General features: G+C 41.1%; 3 protein-coding genes across 5 annotated transcripts; all 3 read left to right on the top strand.

The window, feature by feature from the left end:
• The first annotated feature begins 2,088 nt into the window (after positions 1–2,088).
• jun (Jun proto-oncogene, AP-1 transcription factor subunit) lies at positions 2,089–4,087 on the top strand. Its single transcript, XM_044130339.1, has one exon. The coding sequence runs from the start codon at positions 2,426–2,428 to the stop codon at positions 3,398–3,400; it is 975 nt and encodes a 324-aa protein (XP_043986274.1). The 5' UTR covers positions 2,089–2,425; the 3' UTR covers positions 3,401–4,087.
• Positions 4,088–12,354: 8,267 nt separating this feature from the next.
• Positions 12,355–14,484, top strand: si:dkey-86e18.1 (uncharacterized protein LOC557342 homolog). Its single transcript, XM_044130340.1, has 5 exons — positions 12,355–12,485; positions 12,713–12,753; positions 12,830–12,904; positions 13,013–13,202; positions 13,880–14,484. The coding sequence occupies exons 1-5, from the start codon at positions 12,419–12,421 to the stop codon at positions 14,419–14,421; spliced, it is 915 nt and encodes a 304-aa protein (XP_043986275.1). The 5' UTR covers positions 12,355–12,418; the 3' UTR covers positions 14,422–14,484.
• A 3,563-nt stretch (positions 14,485–18,047) lies between these two features.
• faslg (Fas ligand (TNF superfamily, member 6)) lies at positions 18,048–21,033 on the top strand. Of its 3 annotated transcripts, none has more exons than XM_044130341.1 (5): positions 18,048–18,377; positions 18,886–19,131; positions 19,645–19,693; positions 19,801–19,875; positions 19,954–21,033. In XM_044130341.1, exons 1-5 carry the CDS (start codon positions 18,216–18,218, stop codon positions 20,370–20,372), a joined length of 951 nt encoding a protein of 316 aa, XP_043986276.1. In that variant the 5' UTR covers positions 18,048–18,215; the 3' UTR covers positions 20,373–21,033. The 3 variants fall into 3 exon arrangements, with proteins under 3 accessions (XP_043986276.1, XP_043986277.1, XP_043986278.1); XM_044130342.1 differs by having other exon boundaries at positions 18,048–18,366; XM_044130343.1 differs by lacking the exon at positions 18,048–18,377 and having other exon boundaries at positions 18,516–19,131.
• The last annotated feature ends 742 nt before the right edge of the window (positions 21,034–21,775 follow it).

Consider the following 21,775-nt stretch of genomic DNA (forward strand, 5'->3'; position numbering starts at 1 on the left):
AGACAGCGGGAGGACCAGAGGGGAACACGTCAGATACACGGGTTAACCTCCTCCCATTAAACCACCCGTGATTTCAAACCAAAGGCCAGGGGACAATGGACTTCACTCCACTAATTACACACCGCAACACAGACAATAGGAAGTGTGCATCTTTATGGGGATGAGTAGATGGCTTGTTCTCGCTCAAGCAAATTGCTGTCAAAGCAAACATAAAAGCTCCGGAAAGATGCTATGGCGTAGATGCGTGCTTTGTTTGTGGAAATATTCTAATTAGCTTGTTTACTCGACTTCACTTGCAAGTAAATGTCAAGTGTCTGGCTGGTGTAAACATGTATTTTCAAGTTCATGTTCCCAACTTGCTTATCTGTTTCCATAATCTTCCGGTTTATCACATCTCCGCAGCATGATTCTGCCACCACCGTGTTTTCCACTTGATTGTCAAGTTTATGTGCACGGCACATTTCAGTGACGAGGCAAAAAAATAATACAGTAAACAATTATGAAACAAGCAACAAACGTTAGATTTTGTCAAACGCCATCAGCAAGAATAATGATCAACTATATATTAAACATATCGATCAGTGTTCCAGTTATTATTAATCAAAGGCAGCTCTGAACAGATAGGTTTTTAAAAGAGCGCAGTGTTTCGGCTGTTTTGCCGTTTTCCGAAAGTTTGTTTCAGATTTGTGGAGCAGAGAAGCTGAAGGCTGAACGGTGTGTTTAGGGTTTGCATTTTTCTTGCTGTATTTCCATGTTTACAGGTTCTCCTGCATTCCTTTTGACAAACTGAAAATGTAAAGCCCAACTTGATAGTGTGCTCAAACTTATATGTCCTACCAATAGATTCTCCAACCTGAGTTGTGGATCTCTGTAGCTCCTCCAGAGTAACCATGGCTACTTCTGTAACTAAAGCTCTCCTTCTCCGGCAATTTAGCTTAGGTGGACGGCCATGTCTTGGAAAGTTTTCAGGGTTTCCATACTCTTTCCCCTTTTCTGAAGAATGGGCTGAACAGTACCATGTGAAATGTTCACAGTTTGGGAGGTTTTTTCCAGGCCCATCATGATTGTTTACTAATGGTCTCTGTACACACAGAAGAACAAGATTAGGTGTCTGAAGGCAATTGTTTGTACTGTGTCTATAGCTCTATACCATCTATTTAAGGCCTCTAAATGAAAAGGGGGCTATATCCAAACACACACACTACTTTTATCAGATTTTTATTTGCTTAACAGACTATGCACATGGCAAAACATGGTAGTGGCAGTATCATGCCTTTATACGATTTTGTTGTTGTTTGTTTTTTTTTAAAAAACATACCGTTTCCCTTCCATGTCACTATTATACACTGAAATTTGTTGCTCTGTCCATCCCAAAAAACATATTTATTTACACTACAGTTAACGTTTAGCTTCACAACAGTTGAAAAAGTTCAATATTAACACTTTTACACAAGACTTTATACAGTACAGTATTGTCATATTGATAATGACAATAACTGCATCAACTTCATATAGGACAAATTATGAGACCTCTATCTTTAGACCATCACAACATCCACAGAAATTAAAATACTGAAAGAACTTTGTATCAGGAATAGGTCCACCCATTTTTATTATTATTTTTTTTTTTTTTTTGCTTTTTTACTCCAACTCTGAATTTGATGTTCTGATTTTTACTGTTCAAAAATAAAGACAATAAGACAAATATAATGTAAATTAACTTTTATTAAAGCAAAAAATAAGTAGCAATATTAAACACATTACTTAGTGACAGAGAGAGGACATTAAGCTGTATAGAGGGACTGAAACTGCTCCTCCAGTCCCGCCACTGACTGCAAAAAAGCGGGTAACCAAATATTCAAAAACAATACGTCATCCCACAATGCACCGCGCTCACGCTCTGCTTTAATGCATTACCTCATCCCACAATCCACCGCGAGACTCAGAATCTTCTGGGTGGTTGTCTAGGCAACACACCTTATCGGGCGGGTTTGACTCCGCCCCTGGAATACGCCCTCCAGCCAATAGGAGAACCCGATTATGACTTCATGGTTATTTTTAGAGAGGCCGCGGCAGCAAATAAGCTTTACCTCCACGCTGCCTATCTTACAGTGTATACACATCCAGGCAAGAGGAAGCAGCCCAGCAGCTGCGAGGCGCCTTTCACTCTTAGACTCAGTACAGCTGTGGATACTGTGGGAAGAGCTTAGTGAACTGTTACAGACCAACACTGAGCGACCTGCCGAGTCCGAGTGAGAGAAGAAGTAAGTTCTGATTCCTGTGTCGCTCTGATTTTGGAGACTTTTTACTCACTGAGAGGACTTCAGGAATCCAGGAAGAGGGACGAGAAGTTTGTTTGTTTGTTAGGGTTTTTGTTTTTTAAAAAGAAGACTCTCTAGCTGCGTCTCTTTTTAAAACTTCTTCTATGTATACCAAGATGGAAACTACTTTCTACGACGACTCACTCAACGCTTTCTCCCAGAACGACAACGCGGGCTACGGATACGGGAACCCCAAAGCGCTGAAGCACAACATGACGCTGAACCTGTCCGACCCGACGTGCTCTCTGAAGCCTCACCTGCGCGCCAAAGCCGGCGACCTGCTGACCTCTCCGGACGTGGGGCTGCTGAAGCTGGCCTCCCCGGAGCTGGAGCGGCTCATCATCCAGTCCAGCAACGGGCTCATCACCACCACCCCGACCCCGACCCAGTTCTTGTGCCCCAAGAACGTCACCGATGAGCAGGAGGGCTTCGCGGAGGGGTTCGTCCGAGCCCTGGCCGAGCTCCACCACCAACACATGCCGGCCACGACCAATGCCTCCGCCCCGCAGGCCAGCGTCAACACGGCGCTGGCGCCCGTCTCATCCGTCGCCGGTGCCACTGGTTATAACAACACCTCAGCCATGCGCTCCGACTCTCCGGTCTATGAGGATTTGAACACGTTCAACCCGGCGATCAGCACCGTCTCGGCGCCGAGCTACACCACATCAGCGCCGGCTGTCTCCTTCCCCGCGCCCCCTCCTCAACTCCCCATCTACGGCCAGCCGTCCCCGGCTCAGCTGCCGCGGCTCACGGCGCTCAAGGAGGAGCCACAGACGGTGCCCGAGATGCCGGGGGAGACCCCTCCCCTCTCCCCGATCGACATGGAGAACCAGGAGCGCATCAAGGCGGAGAGGAAGCGCATGAGGAACCGCATCGCAGCCTCCAAGTGCCGGAAGAGGAAACTGGAGCGGATCTCCCGGCTGGAGGATAAGGTGAAGACCCTGAAGTCCCAAAACTCCGAGCTGGCGTCCACCGCCAACATGCTGCGGGAGCAGGTGGCCCAGCTGAAGCAGAAGGTGATGAACCACGTCAACAGCGGCTGCCAGCTCATGTTGACGCAGCAGCTCCAGACCTTCTGAGGCGACTCCGGCAGACAGGAGAGACTGTAATTTGAAAGAGACGGACGCTTCCTGTGATGGGGTGTCTCCCCCAAAAAGGCATCCCAATGGGATTTGGGAGGATATGGAGGCGACACTGACAGGATCACTTGGGAGGGGGTGGGGGGGTGATGAACTGTCACTCACTCCCCTTGTGGCGCGTCGTGGAGATGGGGCTCGGGACAGTGAGAGCAGCCATGAACCAGAGAGGACATGCACCAACTGAACTAAAGCGAACTGAAAGTTTTCTTGATTTATCCACAGCTCTGCATGGACTTTGCCATTTCCATAAGGAGAAGTTCAGTATTAGGACTTGAGAGACTTTTCTTGCTGTAGCCATATTTTTGGGCGTGTTGTCAACGCTAAATAAAGTTGTAACAAATGCTGCCGACCTCTGAGTTACAGTTCAAAACACCATTTTCTTAATTGTAAGAAATTAAGTTAGAAAAAGCTTCAAGAATTTCTTGTTTTTTTTTTCTAAAAGTCGTTTAATGGGGTTTCACTCATTGCTATATGTATATAAGATCAACTTGGAGTACTTATGTTTACTATTTGTAATAAGGAAACTGTATAATGTTTGTTTGTTTTTTTTTTATTGCTTGTCTTCTGAGCACTTCAGAAACTAATCGATATTTAAGGAGAAAAAAAAAATAAACCAGATGAAATGAAGCAACAGTGTCTCTCTGTGTTCTTGTGACAGGAAAAGAAAAAACAGTGGGTGTGCCATGTCAGGAACTCAGAAACAATAAAACATGTTGCAACATGTTGCAAGAACTGCTAGTTCTGAGAACATCAAGGTAAATTCCATTAGTGCTGGTATTGATCCAAGCCCAGCGATTGGGTTACAGCTGACAGGCCAGGCTCACTTACTGATGAAAGCCTACACTACTGATGGGCTGGGGCTGATCTACACTCTGTGACTAAGCACAGAAGTTTTTTTGTTTTGTTTTTTTATAATCCATAAATTATCTCAAACTCTATAAATAATAATTTTACGCCAACTCTTTGGTGATACTAGGCTAAAATCACTTTAAAATCCCAACCAAATTGACATACACTGAGGTTTTGTTTTTGTTTTTCAGTGTTGCTGCTACTTTCGAGTATCCAACTTCACTTTTTCGGAACTCAACAAAGTCAATATTTCGAGAACAACGCCAAAAGTGTCAGCTTTTGTGCAACAGAATTAATTGAAGTCACTGCAACCCTGTCTCAGGGTTATATGATCAGATATTTGAAAACTAGCATTACACGCACAAACACAACAAAAGTTAAATTACTTTGATGCCTATTCCTCTATTATGAAATATTTCATAGTAATAGAACATGTATAAGCCCGTCTGTTAGTTGTTTTGGACGTCAGATTGTCAGACTTGGTTAGATAAACATCGTCCAGACCGCTTAAATTAGTGAACACAATACTCTTGCCTGTTCAGTAAACAGGTGTTTTTGACAGAACAGCAGAAGTGTGGCACTCAAGAGTTATGTAATGTTTTTATACTTTAAAACAACAGGGCCCCACTGGTTCACATAAATCCAGTTCGCCACTAGAGGGCGACAGAGACTGCAACCGAGATTTCTCGCTACTTGTGGTGGATTGTTATTGCCTGTAGTGATTGATTGATTGTTTTGCTTTAATTAAAAATAGATTATCATCTTAATTAGTTAATCTCAGAGACTCTACACACCCTTAATAAAAAGACATTGAGGTTTTGAAACACTGAGATCATAATAAAGCTTTGGTATTTTCATTCAATTACTCAATCTTCTTCATGCAGTCTGAGAATGTCACATCTTGATTTTACAATATCTGCACACTGTTATGCAAAATTTGTCAGGTTGTTGGGATTTCTCTTGGCTTGTGACTCAGATTGAGATGAACTCTGAACTCTGGCTTGGCCGATCCAAAACTCAGTCTCTTCAGGTGAAGCTATATTTCCTTTTTATTTGAATAAATGTGTAAGTCACTGTGATGCTGAAAAATGAAATCCCTCTTCAGCGTTACGGATAGATCTGAAGATTTTGATCCAAGCTGACCAAAGCTGTTCATAATTTCCCCACCAACACAAAAGATCCAACTTTCAACTAAAGAAAAGTAACCTCAGGCCATAATGCAGCCACTACCATGTTTCAGTGTGAGAATGATGTTTCTTTGGTAATGCACAATGTAGAGAGAAAGTTTCGGTTTGGCTATATTAGAACCTGAAGCACTTTTCACAAGTCATTAAGGTTTGGGAAACAATTTTGCTTTTAGCTAGATAAATGAAAAACTACCAGCAATTAATAATGTGGTATTGTACATATATATATATACTTACCCATATATATGTAAGTACATTAACAGAAATGATAAATACAATTATTCATGAACATATCACACATACTTCTTTTTTAGTTCAACCTCCCAAATTATATTTGTCGCTTCAGCTTGTTAACTTGCTTACTACTTCATTAAATTATTTACAAGTTTTATACTTTATAGGTCTATGACGTTTTTTTTTTTATTACTTCTGTTCTATCTAACCTACGACATTACAAAAGTTAAATATTTTTCACAAAGACTTATTTGTATTTTAATACCCAATGCGATTTGGTTTCTCAAACTTACATCAGCGTGACATCCTCCCGGAACAAGGCATCCTTCCCCGCCATATAAGGAGAGGGAGAGCTTGGAAGACTACGTCACAGCGCAGGGGGGCGTTTCTTACGGGAAGTGGCTCGACTGTTTAATCTGCTGCTTTGCTGCATAACCGGGTGAGTCCAATAAATCCGGAGACAAAATTAGATTTGGTTCCAAAGGCCAAACTAATTAAAAGTCTATAACCGCGATAAAAAAGTTCAATGTTCTGCATAAGAAGAAGTCAAGTGCTTTTTTAAATGTTATTGTAAATGACTCGAACCTCTTGGTAAGATACTTTAAGGCTATATGTATAGGTTATCGTAAACCTATACATCTTATTATAGTATATTATTTTCTAATAACCTCATAAAATGTTTTCCATTTTTTGTAATATTTAGTCATTATATATATGTATATATATATGGAACTTTAGATGAAATACTTGTGTTAAATAAAGCAATACTTACTGAATAACATTGGTGTTATCATTTTATTAAATTAAGTTTTTTTTAGTGTATAGAATATACCTTAATATACTTAAATAGCTAAAATAAAATTTGGATGTATTTTCATAAATATATAATATTGTTAAAATAATAAATATAGTGTATAATATGTTTGCACTGCAGATAGTAAAAAGCAACTCAGTTTCATTGTCATAATAGCTGAAAATTAGCAATAAAAACAAAATAAGGAGAAGCTCTAATTCTAATTAAGAAAAGTGTATTTGACTCCTCTGCAAGGATTTTTGCTCTAAAAATGTAACAAATCCCCTTTAAGAAACAAATACTGACTTATTACCGACTGTTATTGTGTCAGGTGTCAACAAAAATAACATTTTATTTTGTTTTCTTCAGTGTTTAAACGGAAATGTGACTGATGGCGACCAGTGAGAGACGATGCAGAAGACATTGACAGATGTGAGAAAGAAGGGTTCATTCCTCTGTGTTCAAAGGCTGAGGCAGATCTCCAGAGGCAGAAAGTAACATATGTTAGCAAAGACCCGCTCATTTTACTCACTCGTGTGTTTTAATATGCATTAAAAATAAAACTTTAACTGAGCAACTTTTTCCTCTAGGGGGTGCTGTTTGAAAACTAATGCTGCTCCTCCTGCTGCACAGTGGCGCAGTTGGTAGAGCTGTTGCCTTGCAGCAAGAAGGTCCTGGGTTCGATTCCCGGCCGGGGATCTTTCTGCATGGAGTTTGCATGTTCTCCCTGTGCATGCGTGGGTTCTCTCCGGGTTCTCCGGCTTCCTCCCACAGTCCAAAAACATGACTGTCAGGTTAATTGGTTTCTCTAAAATTCTCCCTAGGTGTGAGTGTGTGTGTGTGAATGGTTGTTTGTCTTGTATGTCTTGTATGTCCTGCGACAGACTGGCGACCTGTCCAGGGTGAACCCCGCCTCTAGCCCGGGACGCAGCTGGAGATAGACACCAGCAACCCTCCCGACCCCATTAGGGAAGAAGGGTGTAAAGAAAATGGATGGATGGATGGATGCTGCTCCTCCTGCAAACAGAGCAGTGGTCAAGCTCATCAGATATTTGAGTTGAAGAAGTCGACATATTTTAGCCAGTCTGCTGTTTTACTGCCTTAATTTTCAACAGGAAGGTATTCACTGATAATATTAAATAAATAATATTAACCGACTGGATTTTTTGTTACTGAAAAAAGCAAAGTTGAGGAGAAAGTCATCTGTTGCTACAAAATAACTTAGAAAGTACGTATAAAAAGATTAGGGACTAAACTTTTAATAACCTCATTAAATGTTTTCCACTTTTGGTAATATTTAGTCATTTTTGGGTGTAGACTTCTCAAATCTTTAGCAGCGTGTTTTCCCCACGCCACTGCAGGTAGGTGCAGATTTATTCTTGTAGGATTCAGGTTGCACTCACCTTATTTTTGAAACAGTCTTAGAAAAAGAGGTGTGAAGTGTCACAAGGTAAGAGGTCAGTTGAATGTGCAGACTCTTCCAGGGAAGCCTGACAGCTCTACTGGGTTACCCGACCAGAGAGATGAAAGATAAGCTTGCTGCTAAACCATGAGATTTCCACGAGCTGAGGGTCTTTCTGGTAACAGTGTGGGAGTGATTCACATATTTCCACACAACCATTGTATTCGCCCTCTTGTGGTTTTTGACTTCAACCCCTAAAATTGTCTGCAACAGTTTGTTGAGCTTGCAGCTCCTGATATTTAACACTGATTGATGTGTTGGCGCGTAATCATTCGAACAAGTCAAGGCAGGTTTCTGAGTCATGACAAAGAAAGCAATGAACAAAAAACTGATTTATCTTGTGAAATTCTCTATTTTCTTCTTCTTTAAACAAAGGAAATGGCTCGACATCATGCCGGATTCCCGGAAAGTTGGAGGAAGGCTGACTAAATGCAACATTGTATCAGAGATATTATCAAACTTCAGGGACAGAAACCAATAAGCTCAATTTATGTTTGAGGTGTAAAACAAAGGAAAAAACTTTTACGCAAAATCGGAAGTATTCAAATCAAAACCTGCAAAGATTATAATCCAGGAAATTACTCTCCTCCAGTTTGCTTAGACAGATTTCCGACTTATAGGTGTGTAAACTCTGTGAGTAGGTGATAAACTCTGGACTTAATAAGGCGCCTAAAATATTAAGAACAGTAATAGTATAGCAATAATGGAAAATATAGACCATTCATCATTTAATTCATTGTGCTTTCCGGGTTAATCAAAGTAAAGGTTCAATAATGTGCAAAAAGCAAGATGTTAGGGAGCTGAAACATTTTATTTTGAACAGCAATTGGAGAAAAGGCTGGAGGCTATTTCCAACAGTCATTGGGCGAGGTAACAAAAATTTCACCAAAATGCAATCACTGACATAAGTAAATCGAAGAAATACAGCAACATAGCCTTTCTGAAGTCACTCAATGACAGGGCTTTGTTTTGCAGTTGAGCAGGCCAATGATGAAGATGCTCCTCTGCAATGTGCTGCATGCACTGTACACCAGGACACATGGTGTACCATGCATGTGTACACCATGCACGGTACACATTGTGTATAGGGGTAAACTGTGCACATAGGAAGTTAAGCTGCAAGCTACAAATTATGAAGTGAAGATGCAGCTGCAGGTCACAGACAGAAAAGACAAACCCAGCATGTGTTCAGTGAGAAATACTGTTAAAGCAGATAATGTACAATAATGGTGATGTCTAGAAACTCCAGACCTGCAGAAAAGTATCAGCCCTTTAAGAGATATCATTCTCCTTATTTAATTCTGCATCACTGTGAATACTGGTTGTAATTTCCTCTGCAACAGCAAACATTGAGTCTTAAAGCCCTTTGCTGCTACACATTTGCTGTAATTTGCACTGGCATGTCAGACAGGGCTATTCTTTTATTGAGTTTAAGACTCTTCTTAAACACATATGAAGCCTTTGGCATACTTCTTAACATGCAGGTTTATAATGTAGAATACAGGATTATTTTATTATGATCTGCCCCTGAATCCTAAGACAGTTGCTCAGCGTGCTTCAACATGACAATAAGACAGAAACAACCCTAAAAGCTCATTAAAAATGCTGCAGTTTTCCCCAATAAAGACGTAAGAAGTAACTCCTAAGGCTGAGAAATGCTTCAATGTACTGATGAAGATTTTTGCAAACCCTTGGTGTTGCTGAACATACAACATCTTCATCTAAGACCACTGCATCAGAAGATCATCTGCCTGTAAATAAGAAATCAAACGTTAAGGTTATGAAAGTCATAGTAGTTTGCTAAGGCTTTCATCTCTTTTGAACCTTTTCACATTTTTTTACATTGAAGCCACATTTTAGTAGATCAACGCAAAGTTGAGCACTCTTCATCAGAAAGATGGATTGGTGGTTTTTATACCTTTTTAATCACCCACTCTGAAAACCCCCTTCACGCCGATGCTCCGCAATAAAATAAAACTAAGTCATTTAACTTGTAAAGTGAGTCCACTTGTGTTTTAGTCTCATTTTCACTGGCTTCTGCACGGGCTTCTAGCAGCCAGAAAGTGACAGCTCAAGTGTGCGAATAAATTGACTTGCACTCCATTTAGTTTTACACTCCACAACTCTTGCCTTAAAGGAAGTGTTAAAAATGAAGTTGTTGTTCTAAGAAAACCGCAAGTCCTAGTTGCAGTTTTCCACAAGCCTTCAGTGGCACAGCAAACATGTGAAGGAAGGCGCTCTGGTCAGATAAAACCAAAGCTAAACTTTCTGACACCATGCTAAAAAGCAATCTGCAAAACTGCACATAACCCTAAACACACTGTGTGGACCCTGGTTGCTGAGTGTAAAAGCACACCACACTTTTCAGATCTTTCTGTGAGTACCACCATACTAAAATGCACTAATGTTCGTTGGTACCATAATACAGACGTGATGTTTTGATAAAATATTTCTTGTGGTCCTGCACTTTAATTTCTTGTGAGCTGTTTTTTTCTGTGGTTGCTTGCTGCAAATTGTGACAGGATGATAAAGACGCATATCAGCGGCGCGGTGCATGTTGTTTCTTCCTGTCTGACTCTTAATAGAAGGTCTAAATGATTAAAAATCTAACACCACAGGCCCAGAGGGCGCAGGGTGGGATTTTTTTTCCTCCATTTTCTGTCATTTCAGATATTTTCAGTTACTTGCAAGCTGCACCACCTCCACCCCTCACACACATCAACTTTCCACTTCAGTGATATAAATCAGAAGCAGGCACACGCTCATGGTGTCAGTGCTGGATTGGCATATTTTCCATTTGTTGGAAATCAAAATGGGGTCAAGCAGAGTATTAAATGTCCAAGACCAAGTCAGGATTTTTTTTGTGTGTGTGTTTAAAAAAAAACAAAAACAAGACTAAACATGGAGATGTTCCTATTTTTTCACCTTCCAAAAGTCTTGTTGGGAAATTAGTTAATTATTAGTATTAATAATAATAATAAACAATGATATAATGATAATAAAGCACACATCTCTGTAGTCGGGTAATCCTACACTACACTATTTATGAAATGTTCAAACAAAATTAACACAGCAAGACTTGGTATTAACATGATAGGCCTTGTCATACTTAATTATGCAGCTATCACGAGGACTAACTCATGCCTTTGTCGATGCCATTTATCCATGGAAGGTCATGGTGGCAGTTGGCCTGTCACAATAAGCAATAAATCAATTAATCACACGACAAATTAAAAAGAGCTCAATAATTTGTATTTGCATAAGTTATTATTTTTCTCTTTCCACCAAAGACTGGATGACAAATGTCCTCAGTCTGGTGATTTGGTCTCAACTGGCCCCCCCTTTTTTTTAATATAAGTATGTTTACAGAGACTTCATAATTATTTCTATTTGTAGTTTCTGTTGTCTTGTTTATTTATTATTTTTTGGATATTTGAAATGTCTTCCAGTTCCACAGTTAAATGTTGACAAAAAATTAAAATTATTAATCTTTGAGCATGTGTTCTTGCATTATTATGTCATTGCCATTTTGTTACTCAAAAATGGTCTCAAAACAACAATATTATCGCTTATCGCAATAACTTCTTGAACAATTTATCGTCCAGAAAAATTTGTTATTGTGACAGGCCCGGTGCCTATCCCTGGCAGTCATAGAGAGATAGGCAGGATACACCCTGGACAAGTGTGTTCATCACAGAGCAACACAGAGACACATCAACACATCGACACAATTATCTAAGGAAAATTTTAATTCGCTTCTTAAAACTCCTTTTTATTCCTTGGGATTTAATTGAACTAGTGTTTTGATACTTTATTTTTATTCATTTGTGTTGTTGTCATTCTTGTGAAGCACTTTGGTGCAATTCTATGCCTGTTTTTAAAGTGCTATATAAATAAATTTGACATTAACATTGACATTGACATTGACATTGAAAAGAGTGAACAATTCCTCTAACAGCCATGTTTGCGGACACTGTGCGGAATCTGCAGTAAAACAAAGAGAATGCTGCAATAAGTCAAACTTTTTTATGATATGGAAATATTTTGCTCTGTATTTGTACACATTTTTTTGTGGAGTGCAAAATGTGTCTGTGTGGATAATTCTGTGAGTGATGGTTCTTGAATCACTGACTCCAGTCCCAGTGCATGTCCTGTGAATCTCTCCAAATATTTGAATAAGCTTTTCTTCACAATCCTCTCAAGGCTTCCACATCTTTTACTTGGACCCAGCTCAGCTTTTGTTTTATAGCAATTCCCTTTTGTCATTTTTCTTTCATATCTTACGGGATGAGCTGCTCTGTCCCAGCCGTCTTTTAGATTTACAGACACGTCCCCTTTAAGACTCAACTTTCTTTGGGTATCACGTGACACTCGTTGTAGGTCACGTGACTTTGTTTTGACTGAGTCGCGGCTCAACATTGCAACCTCAATCCATGGCAAGAAACGAGGAAAAGCAGCAGGGAAGACTGAACAGACTATGGCTACAGAAAGAGAGAGAGGGTAAATAGTTACCGTCTGTAGAGCATGGCGCCATTTTATTCACATTCTGCCAATAAGAACCCTGCGGGTTTTCCAACAGCTAGCTTTACCTGTTAGCTTCACTCGTGCTAAGTTGTTGCTGTCAATGCGGGGATACATTATTATTCTAAATCTATATCCCACACAGATACAGATTTTATTGTTGTTTTGTTCTGAGCACGTGAACTAATGAAACCTCTATTTTACAGAGGGACGGCTTAAAGATGTAAATAAGCGTCGACCCAAACTGGTAATGAATCTGATAAAATGTCTTCTTAAAGCCAGTCGTTAACTAAGAATAATCTTTAAAACATGTCCCTTCACAGTCTACTCTGAACTCAGCTCCGTCTGTAAAGAAGTGGATTCCCAGCATTAAAAGTGAGATCGAGTATTACCTGCAGGTAAGAGAGCTGCTTGAAATTTTGTAAAGGTCCTGGTTTGTTGACCCAGTGCTCTACATTGTTTTTGTTTTTTTTTGGTTGTTGTTGTTTTTTTTGTCCATTGCTCAGCAATCCCAGCTACCTCATTACCCGGAGAGGAAGATAGCTGAGTTCCAGATGCACATCGAGGCTTTGGAAAAAGAATACAAAAGCTTCATCACCAAGCTACGAGCTCTAGACCCCTCATGCAAACACAAACCGTGGACTCCCAGAGCCTACAGCAAACGGAGAGGAGAGGTTCAAGACCCACCAAATGCTGGTCAGTGCTTTGGTTGTCACAGGAAATGAAAGTGCCAGTATCTAGATTGTCTTATGGCTAATTTGGTTGCTTCACTCTCCTGAGAAACCACCTATTAGTTTCTAAATAAGCTTTAGAAACTAAGAGGTGGTTTCTAAAGCTTATTTAGAAACAACTAAATAAGCTTTAAGCACCAGTGTGCTTAATGTCACTTTAAGCGCTGGAGTTACCAGTACACTAGTGCAATAAACACAACATTGGCTTCTTCAATGCATGCTACAGAAATGAGCCATGAGTAAAAAGTAAAGGTTAAATCTCCTCTGCTTCCTGCACATATCTGAATATTCAGCTGTTTTAAATAATTTCTTTGTTCACAAGTGCTTAGCATACTTCTATCTCATGTTTGTGAGGAACTTTATATGATGTAGCTTGATTCTTAAACTTCATATGTAAGAAGAAGAATTTAATGTTGGATAATCTAAGATATACTTGCACAGTAGCTCAGTGGATTTCAATCTTATGCAAATCAGCTCTATTTATACCCCTTGAGCCACAGCTGGATGCCACATAGTGCGACATATTACTGTCACAGCAAAAAGTTCAAATAGAGTTGTTTTTTTATATTACGTTTTGAGTTGCAGAGAAATCTCCCAAACTACTTATGATTAATTAGCTGTCTCTATGTCTGTTATTCATAGGTAAAAATCCTCGACTTAATGAGCTGTATGATGAAGGGAGCCAGAAGAGTAGACGTGAAAGTGACGCTGCAAGCGATTCTCCCAGGTGTTTTCGTTCCTTAGCAACAGCGGCGACCTGCAGCTTTTCAGAGGCCAGGCTTCCCAGTCTTTTTCCCACCAGCGCCGTCTCAGACCCCAGTTCAGTCCAGGACCAGCCGCTCTCCTTCGACCAGACGCGGCTGGCGGTGGCTGCCGCTGCGTTCAGAGGACCGGTTCTGCACCAGAGTTCCTCCCAAACACAGAACCTCGCCAGGATGCTGCAGTCTGGCCTTCCCAACCTCAGTAAGTTTCACTCACAACAAACGGCTGAATTTAAAAACGGGAGCCCAGAGAGAAATGAGAAGCCCACAAGTGGTTCTTTGGTGGAAACAGAACAAAGCGCTATTGAAGAAAACAACTCAAGCCGTGCAGCGGCGTCTGACTCGGGACTCACACAGTACAAGAGTGGACACATCCTGGGACTTGATTGTTACTCCTCTTCTGATGAGGACACTAACACGTAGTGATTTTTTTTATTGGTTTTGTTAAAAAGTGTGTAACCTCAATTAAAATGTTATATTTTGCAATGATGGTCAAATTTGTTTTCAAACTCATACCGCCTCATCGTGGAAACCATACGAAGAAGTTTATACGATGCAGCTTTTAAGTTGAGGAGTATCGATCTGGCAGAAGAGGAGGGAAATAGAGCCACTGCACATGAACGAATCCATGGTTGGGCGTTGGAGACGCAGGGCTGCATTTTTAATTGCAGATTTATTAAGTGGAAAACCGAGAGCGGCTTATATATGTACGTTTCCAGTTGTTTTGTTTTTTATTATTTGTAGGTGCGGCTTATAGTAAGGTGCGCTCTGTAGTCCGGAAAATACGGTATTTATTTATTTCAAAGATGACTCCTTGAGATGTTCCTTACGGAACATAAATATAACCATCAATAATAATTCTGGGCTCCGCACCGCAGAACTCTTCGTTGTACTGTGGTGAAAATTAAAAACCTGCTGTCTTTACTGCTTGGCTGTAACTGATCACCACAGAAAATATAATCCGAAAGCACCAGAATTAGAATTAAATTGAACAGAACTGTTCCCGAGTTGGTTTGCCTGGATCAGATCTATAAAAAAAACCCGAAAATCAGTTTTAGAAAAAAACAGAATTATTCTAAATGCCAGAATTAAAGACAAATGGAAGCACACAGAGCACTAAAATAAGTTATAATAATAAAAATAAAATGACAACTGAACCAAATCAAAGGTACATCCTTCCATAAAGCTTTATGACACTTCTACTGAGAGCTTTCCTCTTATGTACTATTTTGTAATTTAGGTGACACTTTCAAATGACATTTTTTTCTTAGTGGGGGCTTAATTACCTTCTACTGTTTGGTTGTGACCTCAGTGGGTAAAAATACTGTAATTTGTTATTAGTCTAACAGAAAGAGCCTTGTGGCTTCAATCAATGTCGCAGCAGTCTGAAATTTCTGTTTCATAACTTTGAAGTGATGCACGGTTTTCAGCAATTTTACAAAATAGAAAAAGTGAGGTGTGCCTTTGTACTCCAAAATACAATCCAAGTGCAAATAATAAAGTTGAGTTTACGTTTGTGTAACCATAAAAGAAAACCCGGAGCTTTGAACATCTTGCATAGACATTTTAGTCCAACGACCAGGAATGGAAAGAGTGTGGTTAAACTGCAAACATTGCACGACATCCCCACCTCCCACACTGAAAAGGCAACCATGAAATTATTCAGAAGTGGCTCTGATGACTATGGTAATTCAGGGGGAGCTGCACAAATTCATACTTCATTCATGAAAATCTTTAGTCAGAAATGCAAGTCACACTTACACAGTAATATGACAAAAAAGAAAGATGTCCGTAATCCATCTTGCCTGGAAGATAACACAAGCATGTTAATGTCAAATAAAATCAAAGTTAATGTTCACCCTCACAAGGTTGTGTGTTTGGGAACTAACCTCTTAAGCCATCCTGAAAAGACCTTCTGTAATGGACTGAACATGTAAGACATGAGGATATAGATGTATTTTCTTTTAAAAAGTTGAGTTTAGTTATCTAAAAACTAAAGAAAAACATTCAGTTGATAACAATGGGTAAGAATGTCCTTAAAATAGATCAAACAAACTGAACAAAGTTTAAGTTTAACACCAACCGTAAACTGGTTTAAAAAAAAAAAAAAAAAACTGAGCTACCCAACAAAAGACAAAGATGAATAAAAAAAGAAATACTGGCTGAGCTGAGCAGTTTGGCACAAAATACTTAAAATAACCTAAACAATACAAACATCTAGTCAGACACCAAACAGAACAATCAATGCACCAATAAAAACTGATGCACAAATTGATTTAAACTGATTCAGAGAAGTTCTGTGCTCCTCTTGATAGAAATGCTCTTAGTGTTGCCCGCTCAGCACTTCCTGTCTGAGGTCATGTTGCACACCATTGCACATCTTGCAATGCCCACCCTCTGTACCAGGATGAGGAGAAAAAAAGGCATTTAACAAAGTTGTACATTCAAAACATGACTGCACGTAAGAATAAAAGCAACAAAGTAATGCTTGTGAATATCAACAAAATAGCTACTAACATGTAATGTGTATATTGACATTCACCTGCAGGTGCCCTAACGTGAAGCATGGTGGTGGCCGTATCATTATGTGGGTTTTTGTTCTTATTAGGGAAAAGGAAGCTGGCAGAGTTGATGAGAAGATGAATGAATTTCAATACAGGACAAACCTGAAGGGAAAAACGCAGGTTTATTTGTGAAAGTTGTAAGAATACATGTATTCTTACATAGTACTGTATATGTGTATGTATTCTTTTGTTTAACTAATTATATGCTGCTCCGTGTTGGTCTATCACATAAATCCAAATTCAATATATTAAAGCCCATTGCTTCGTCATTACAAGGTTTCATTCGGCACAAATGCGTTGGCCAGGAGCTTCTTATGAAATGGTAATTCATCAAATGTGCCGTGTAAGACTAAATATCCGTCTTCAAGAAAGACAAACCCCAAAGTTGGGTAATGTCATTCTCTCCAAGTAACGAACCTCATTGTCATTTATTCTGCTATATTTGTGTCATCAGTCATCAAGACCACAACTGCCTGCAGCCAAAGAGAGGAAGACGGTGGGAAACACAATGACTGAGAAACGCACTTGCTGATTCAGAGATTCGTTTTATTACACTCGCCTGCTTTATAATAACTGGAGCAGCAGCCTGCTGGTTAGACCCCAAAACCCAACCCTCCCACCTTACCGGCTCCGTGCTGCTGCCGCTAGTGTTGCTGCGAGCGTCTGTTTCAGCATGACGATTCTGGGAAACAGGCAACTCGGCTTGCAGGCTACTGGCAGTCTGTGAAGTTTATGGTTAAGCTTGACGTAATTGCCCTTTAACTTGGGAGCTGCGTCTGCACGCTGCGATCTGGGTTTCCCTTCGGCTGGAGAAACGAAAGAAAACGTTTGCAGCACCGTTCTGACGCTCACCTTGCTGTGGAAACCCAGGAGGCTTTTGTGTGTAGATGACAGGTAGACCTCAGAAGAGAATAGTTTCTCTTGATATGAATATGGTTTGCCTCCATTTGCAGTGTGGAGTGAAGTTTCGGTATGCCTGACTACTTGCTGCACAGATACTGCTCAAAATATCAGCAACAGGAACTTCTCACCTATCTCTTCATCTGAAATCAAGAGCTTTTTAGCCAAACCACCCAAGGGGCTTTGAAAAGACCTCAAAACATGCCACCTGCATGTCTTTTTTTTTTTTCTTTTCTTTTAATGCCAGGTAGTCTTGCAAATGGAAAGTGTTGCACCCGCAACTCTAGCCACATTGCACTTGCTCAACATCCAACGAAACAAACCCAAACTGGTGTGAAGAACACAGCAGCAGCACTGGGTATCGGTCTGGTGGAAGGAAGCCTGGCTCATGTGCTCCTTCCTGTAAGCCAGGGGTGTCAAACTCCAGTCCTCAAGGGCCGCTGTCCTGCAACATTTAGATGTTCCTCTGATGCACCACACCTGAACAGAATAATTAGGTCATTAGCAAAGCTCTGGAGAACTGATTTACACAAGGAGGAGGCGATTAAGCCATTTCATTCCAGTGTTTTGTACGTGAGGCACATCTAAAAACTGCAGGATGCCGGCCCTTGAGGACCAGAGTTTGACACCTGTGCTGTAAGCTGTCTCAGAGGAACGGGCCGGCGTTGTGCTTCATTTGTTTCAGCGAACGTCTCTACGAGTCTTTCTGAAGCAGACAACACACAAGCCAATGCTTGGAGCTCGTTCCTTTTCATGTGGCAGCCGCTTCTTCCCACAGAGAGCATGCGGTGTGCTTTTGAAACTGCTGCCTCACTGTTTACCAACACGCAGGGCCACCCATCCACCCTGACACAGATAAAGAATGCATCAGAAAGCACGTTTAATTGGGTCGGAGTCCGATTCGGTGAGAAGAGGGTCAGTTATTTTTGTGTTTGACTGAAAAACGGCTCCCGACGAGCGACGTTGCTCAATCTTTCCTTTCGCGGAATTTGTGAAAAGGTCTCTTTATGTAGAAGAAGGGAGAGCGGTTAGTGAGGTATGGGTCAGCTAGACCTCAAGTTTCCTTTACAGACAGCTGCAGCTAAACTACATAACTACACAGAGAAAGGTTTGCACATAGAACCCAAGTCACCTGGTAATGTTGAGAAAGATTAGGGAGGAAAACCAAACACATCAGATTGTGTAACTAATCAGAGTGACTGCTCAGTTGAGGAAATTTAGTTTAGTGTTGAACACTAAAGGGGAGGCGTGGGAGGCAGTGGGTGGCGAATGCTGTGACAGTTTCTTGGGTTCGACGTGAAAAGGGTTTCTCAGGCACAAGTCCACACCTCCTTCAGTTCAGAGCAGTCAGACTTTCAGACAACTCGTCCTCCCAGTAGGGTCCTGCACCATGAGCTATGATCAGAAGTACCCGTTCCCTCAGGTGTTCCTGGTGGACGAGGGCGGAGGTCAGCGCTCTTCGGCGACGCCACCGAACCTCATCCCCTGCTGGTCGTTCCCTCAGGCCCGGGAGACCACGAGGAGCCACAGCAAGAGCCGAGGCTGCATGGGGGTCAGCTGCAGCCTGGCCATGATATTGCTGATGTTGTTCCTGCTGGTGTTCGCCGCCCTGGGCTTTGAAGCCTGGCAGATCCTGAGACTCCAGCAAAAACTCAAAAATGTGGAGAAGGTAAGGACTGACACACACACACACACACACACACCCACACACACAAGAGTAAATTACAGAATTTCTTATTTTTTAAAAATGGGATTTTGCATTGTGTAGAATACTTTCTTGAAGCTCTTCTTGTTGAAAAGGAACAAATATGTTTTCCAAGACTTGTGTGTTTGTGAGCACTGTTCAGTGGCAAGACCTGAAAGTGTCTTTACATATGGAGGTGGTGCCAGGGAGGTGTCAGGTGGGAGAATGGAACCAAGGCTGGAAAGTTTGGGCAGACCTGCAAAGTTTAATAATTAATTTGAAACCGTTTAAAATTAGAATATCTTCCCTTGTGAACTCTGACATTTAAAATGCAAGCCAGAGCCTCTTGCTGTTCCACTGTGGTCACCCGTCCATTCAGACAGGATATCCTCTATCTCACATGTGCCGCGGCAGAGCTTTCAGCCTTAGAGAAAAACTGAGATGCACTTCTCCTGTGTGATGTGGTATTGACTTTCTGTTTCTTTTATTTCCCTCAAGGTTGAACATGACCTCGTGACTGAGTTCCATGCACCCCAGAAGCAAATTGGTATGCGAACATTGTGTTCTCTGCACACGTAGCCGTCCTATAAGTTGAAAATGTTCTTGATGGTGAACAAAATCAGTTGATGTGAGCTAATCTGACGGCCATTTCAGGTCTCTATAACCCCGACTCAAACGGAGAAGAGAAAACAGAAGAGAAAATGAAGAAACCTGCGGCTCATGTTCTCGGTGAGGTTCCTATTAACCCATGGAGGAATCGTTGATTTTCTTAAGTCCACGTTGCTTAATGGAGTCGTCTCTTTGCAGGGCGCATTGTGCATCAACCATCCCAAATGACTTTGCGATGGGAACCGAAAGCCGGCCAGGCCTTCACTTCCGGGGCGGTCGCTTACAAAATCGAAGACGGCGCCCTGCAGGTCAACGAGTCGGGCCTCTACCACGTTTACTCTCGAGTGGAGCTGATCTTCAGGAACTGCCACCCCACGTCCTCGTTCGATCACGTCGTGTTCGTGAGGCGAGTGGGACAGTCCAAACTCCTGACTCTGATGGAAGCCCACAAGTCGGGTTTCTGCGTCCAGAAACCCAACGGCCCGTGGACTGCAGAGAACTACCTCGGCGGCGGCCTGCAGCTGATGAAGTTCGACAGGGTTTACGTGAACGTGTCGCACCCGACCTATCTCAGCCACTCACATTATGGCAACTTCTTTGGTCTGTACAAAATCTGAAGAGTTTCGATCGTTTCGGCTTTGTTTCACTGAGCCGTAGTTTTGCTCTGAATCAGGAGGAGCGCTTACTCATAACTTCCACAAAGAGATCCTTTGATTGTATATATATTTTTTTTATCTGTTATACCTGGACTAAATATATTCTGTTTTGCAATATAGAAACCCAAAGATGATGGTGCACTTTTTTGTTCATTGGCAGCTCAAAGCAAAACAGCACAGAGAAATAAACAGCATTTTTACACCTCAGTGTTTTGCTTTCATGAAAAATGTCGAGTTAGTTGACACTAAGATGCTGATTTTAGTTGTAACATTTTCAGTATTTATTTTTGTCTGTATGCCTGTAATGTAGGATGGGTGTTTTTAAAAAAATAAATAAATAAAGAATAATAATAAAGGAATGTATTAAGCAGATTTCTGTGTGTTGAAGCAAAAGTAAAATGATGAATGTTTTTTGTGAAATCTGACTGTGTTTCATAATCGAGTATAGTCTGCGTTGGGAGGAACGCCCACGCTAGTTTTGATTATGACCACTGGAAAGTATTGGCATAATTCTGCTGATTGTAAGCTTCACTATCATAGATTCCTCTACGGCAGAAAGGCAGCAATGTCAAACTCAAACATCTATCCATGCGAATTTGTAATTAAATGACTTATTTGTAGACCTGCAAGACAAATATGCATGTTTTCTCTTCTGACTAGCCTCGTTCTTTTTTTCTTTCTCAGTTTTAATCACTTTGTTGCAGAGTTTGCTTTTTGTACACCACAAAGTTGGGTAAGTGGAGTGCAAAAATGTGCAGCCTGGCTAAAAGAACAAGGGGTTATTGCAGTAGCAGTGTTGACTTGCTTCCTTCCTGTGTGAACATCAAGAGGGTCTTGCATGTCTGCAGGCTGATTTTTTTTTGTGAAAGGTTTCGTGCCTCTTCTCACCCATGTGGTCGGCCTTCTTTAGAAGTTGGGCTCTGGAGCCGAGATCAAAAGAGCTGGCTGGCGAAACCTGGGAAAAGAACCCCAAAAAACCTGCAAAGTTTGTGTTTTAATTTTGCGGGTTCAGTCACGTGTACCACATTCTGGCCTCTAGCAGCCATTGATTTCAGATCAGCTTTTACTTCGGTGGCTGTAAATCAGAAGCTGGTTAATTTGTCGCTCTGCCTTCCACTAAATTAACATCTACAAGATGAAGGTTTCACAAGTTTTGCGTTAGCTGCTTCTTCTTTTTTTTTTTTTCCAAAACCACACATCTGAAGTTGTTCCGGTTTTTACTCAGCACCATAATTCAGATAATCTTGCCCAGCCAACAGAGCTTCCAGACTCTGCAATCAGCACACGTGTGGTTGCATCTCTTTCAAGTATTGACTAAATTCATATCGCAATGCTGCTTGTGAAAGCACTGCCTTTAAACATGT

The sequence above is a fragment of the Gambusia affinis genome, linkage group LG10 (assembly GCF_019740435.1).
Source record: "Gambusia affinis linkage group LG10, SWU_Gaff_1.0, whole genome shotgun sequence".
Taxonomy (NCBI): domain Eukaryota; kingdom Metazoa; phylum Chordata; class Actinopteri; order Cyprinodontiformes; family Poeciliidae; genus Gambusia; species Gambusia affinis.

Excerpts from the sequence above, each read along its gene's own strand:
- faslg (XM_044130341.1), top strand. The coding sequence starts at position 18,216 with ATGTGGCAGCCGCTTCTTCCCACAGAGAGCATGCGGTGTGCTTTTGAA. Across the intron at positions 18,378-18,885 it reads TCCGATTCGGTGAGAAGAGG|GTGTTCCTGGTGGACGAGGG; the intron begins GTCAGTTATTTT and ends CCGTTCCCTCAG. Across the intron at positions 19,132-19,644 it reads AACTCAAAAATGTGGAGAAG|GTTGAACATGACCTCGTGAC; the intron begins GTAAGGACTGAC and ends ATTTCCCTCAAG.
- si:dkey-86e18.1 (XM_044130340.1), top strand. The coding sequence starts at position 12,419 with ATGGCAAGAAACGAGGAAAAGCAGCAGGGAAGACTGAACAGACTATGG. Across the intron at positions 12,486-12,712 it reads GCTACAGAAAGAGAGAGAGG|AGGGACGGCTTAAAGATGTA; the intron begins GTAAATAGTTAC and ends TCTATTTTACAG. Across the intron at positions 12,754-12,829 it reads ATAAGCGTCGACCCAAACTG|TCTACTCTGAACTCAGCTCC; the intron begins GTAATGAATCTG and ends GTCCCTTCACAG.
- jun (XM_044130339.1), top strand. The coding sequence starts at position 2,426 with ATGTATACCAAGATGGAAACTACTTTCTACGACGACTCACTCAACGCT.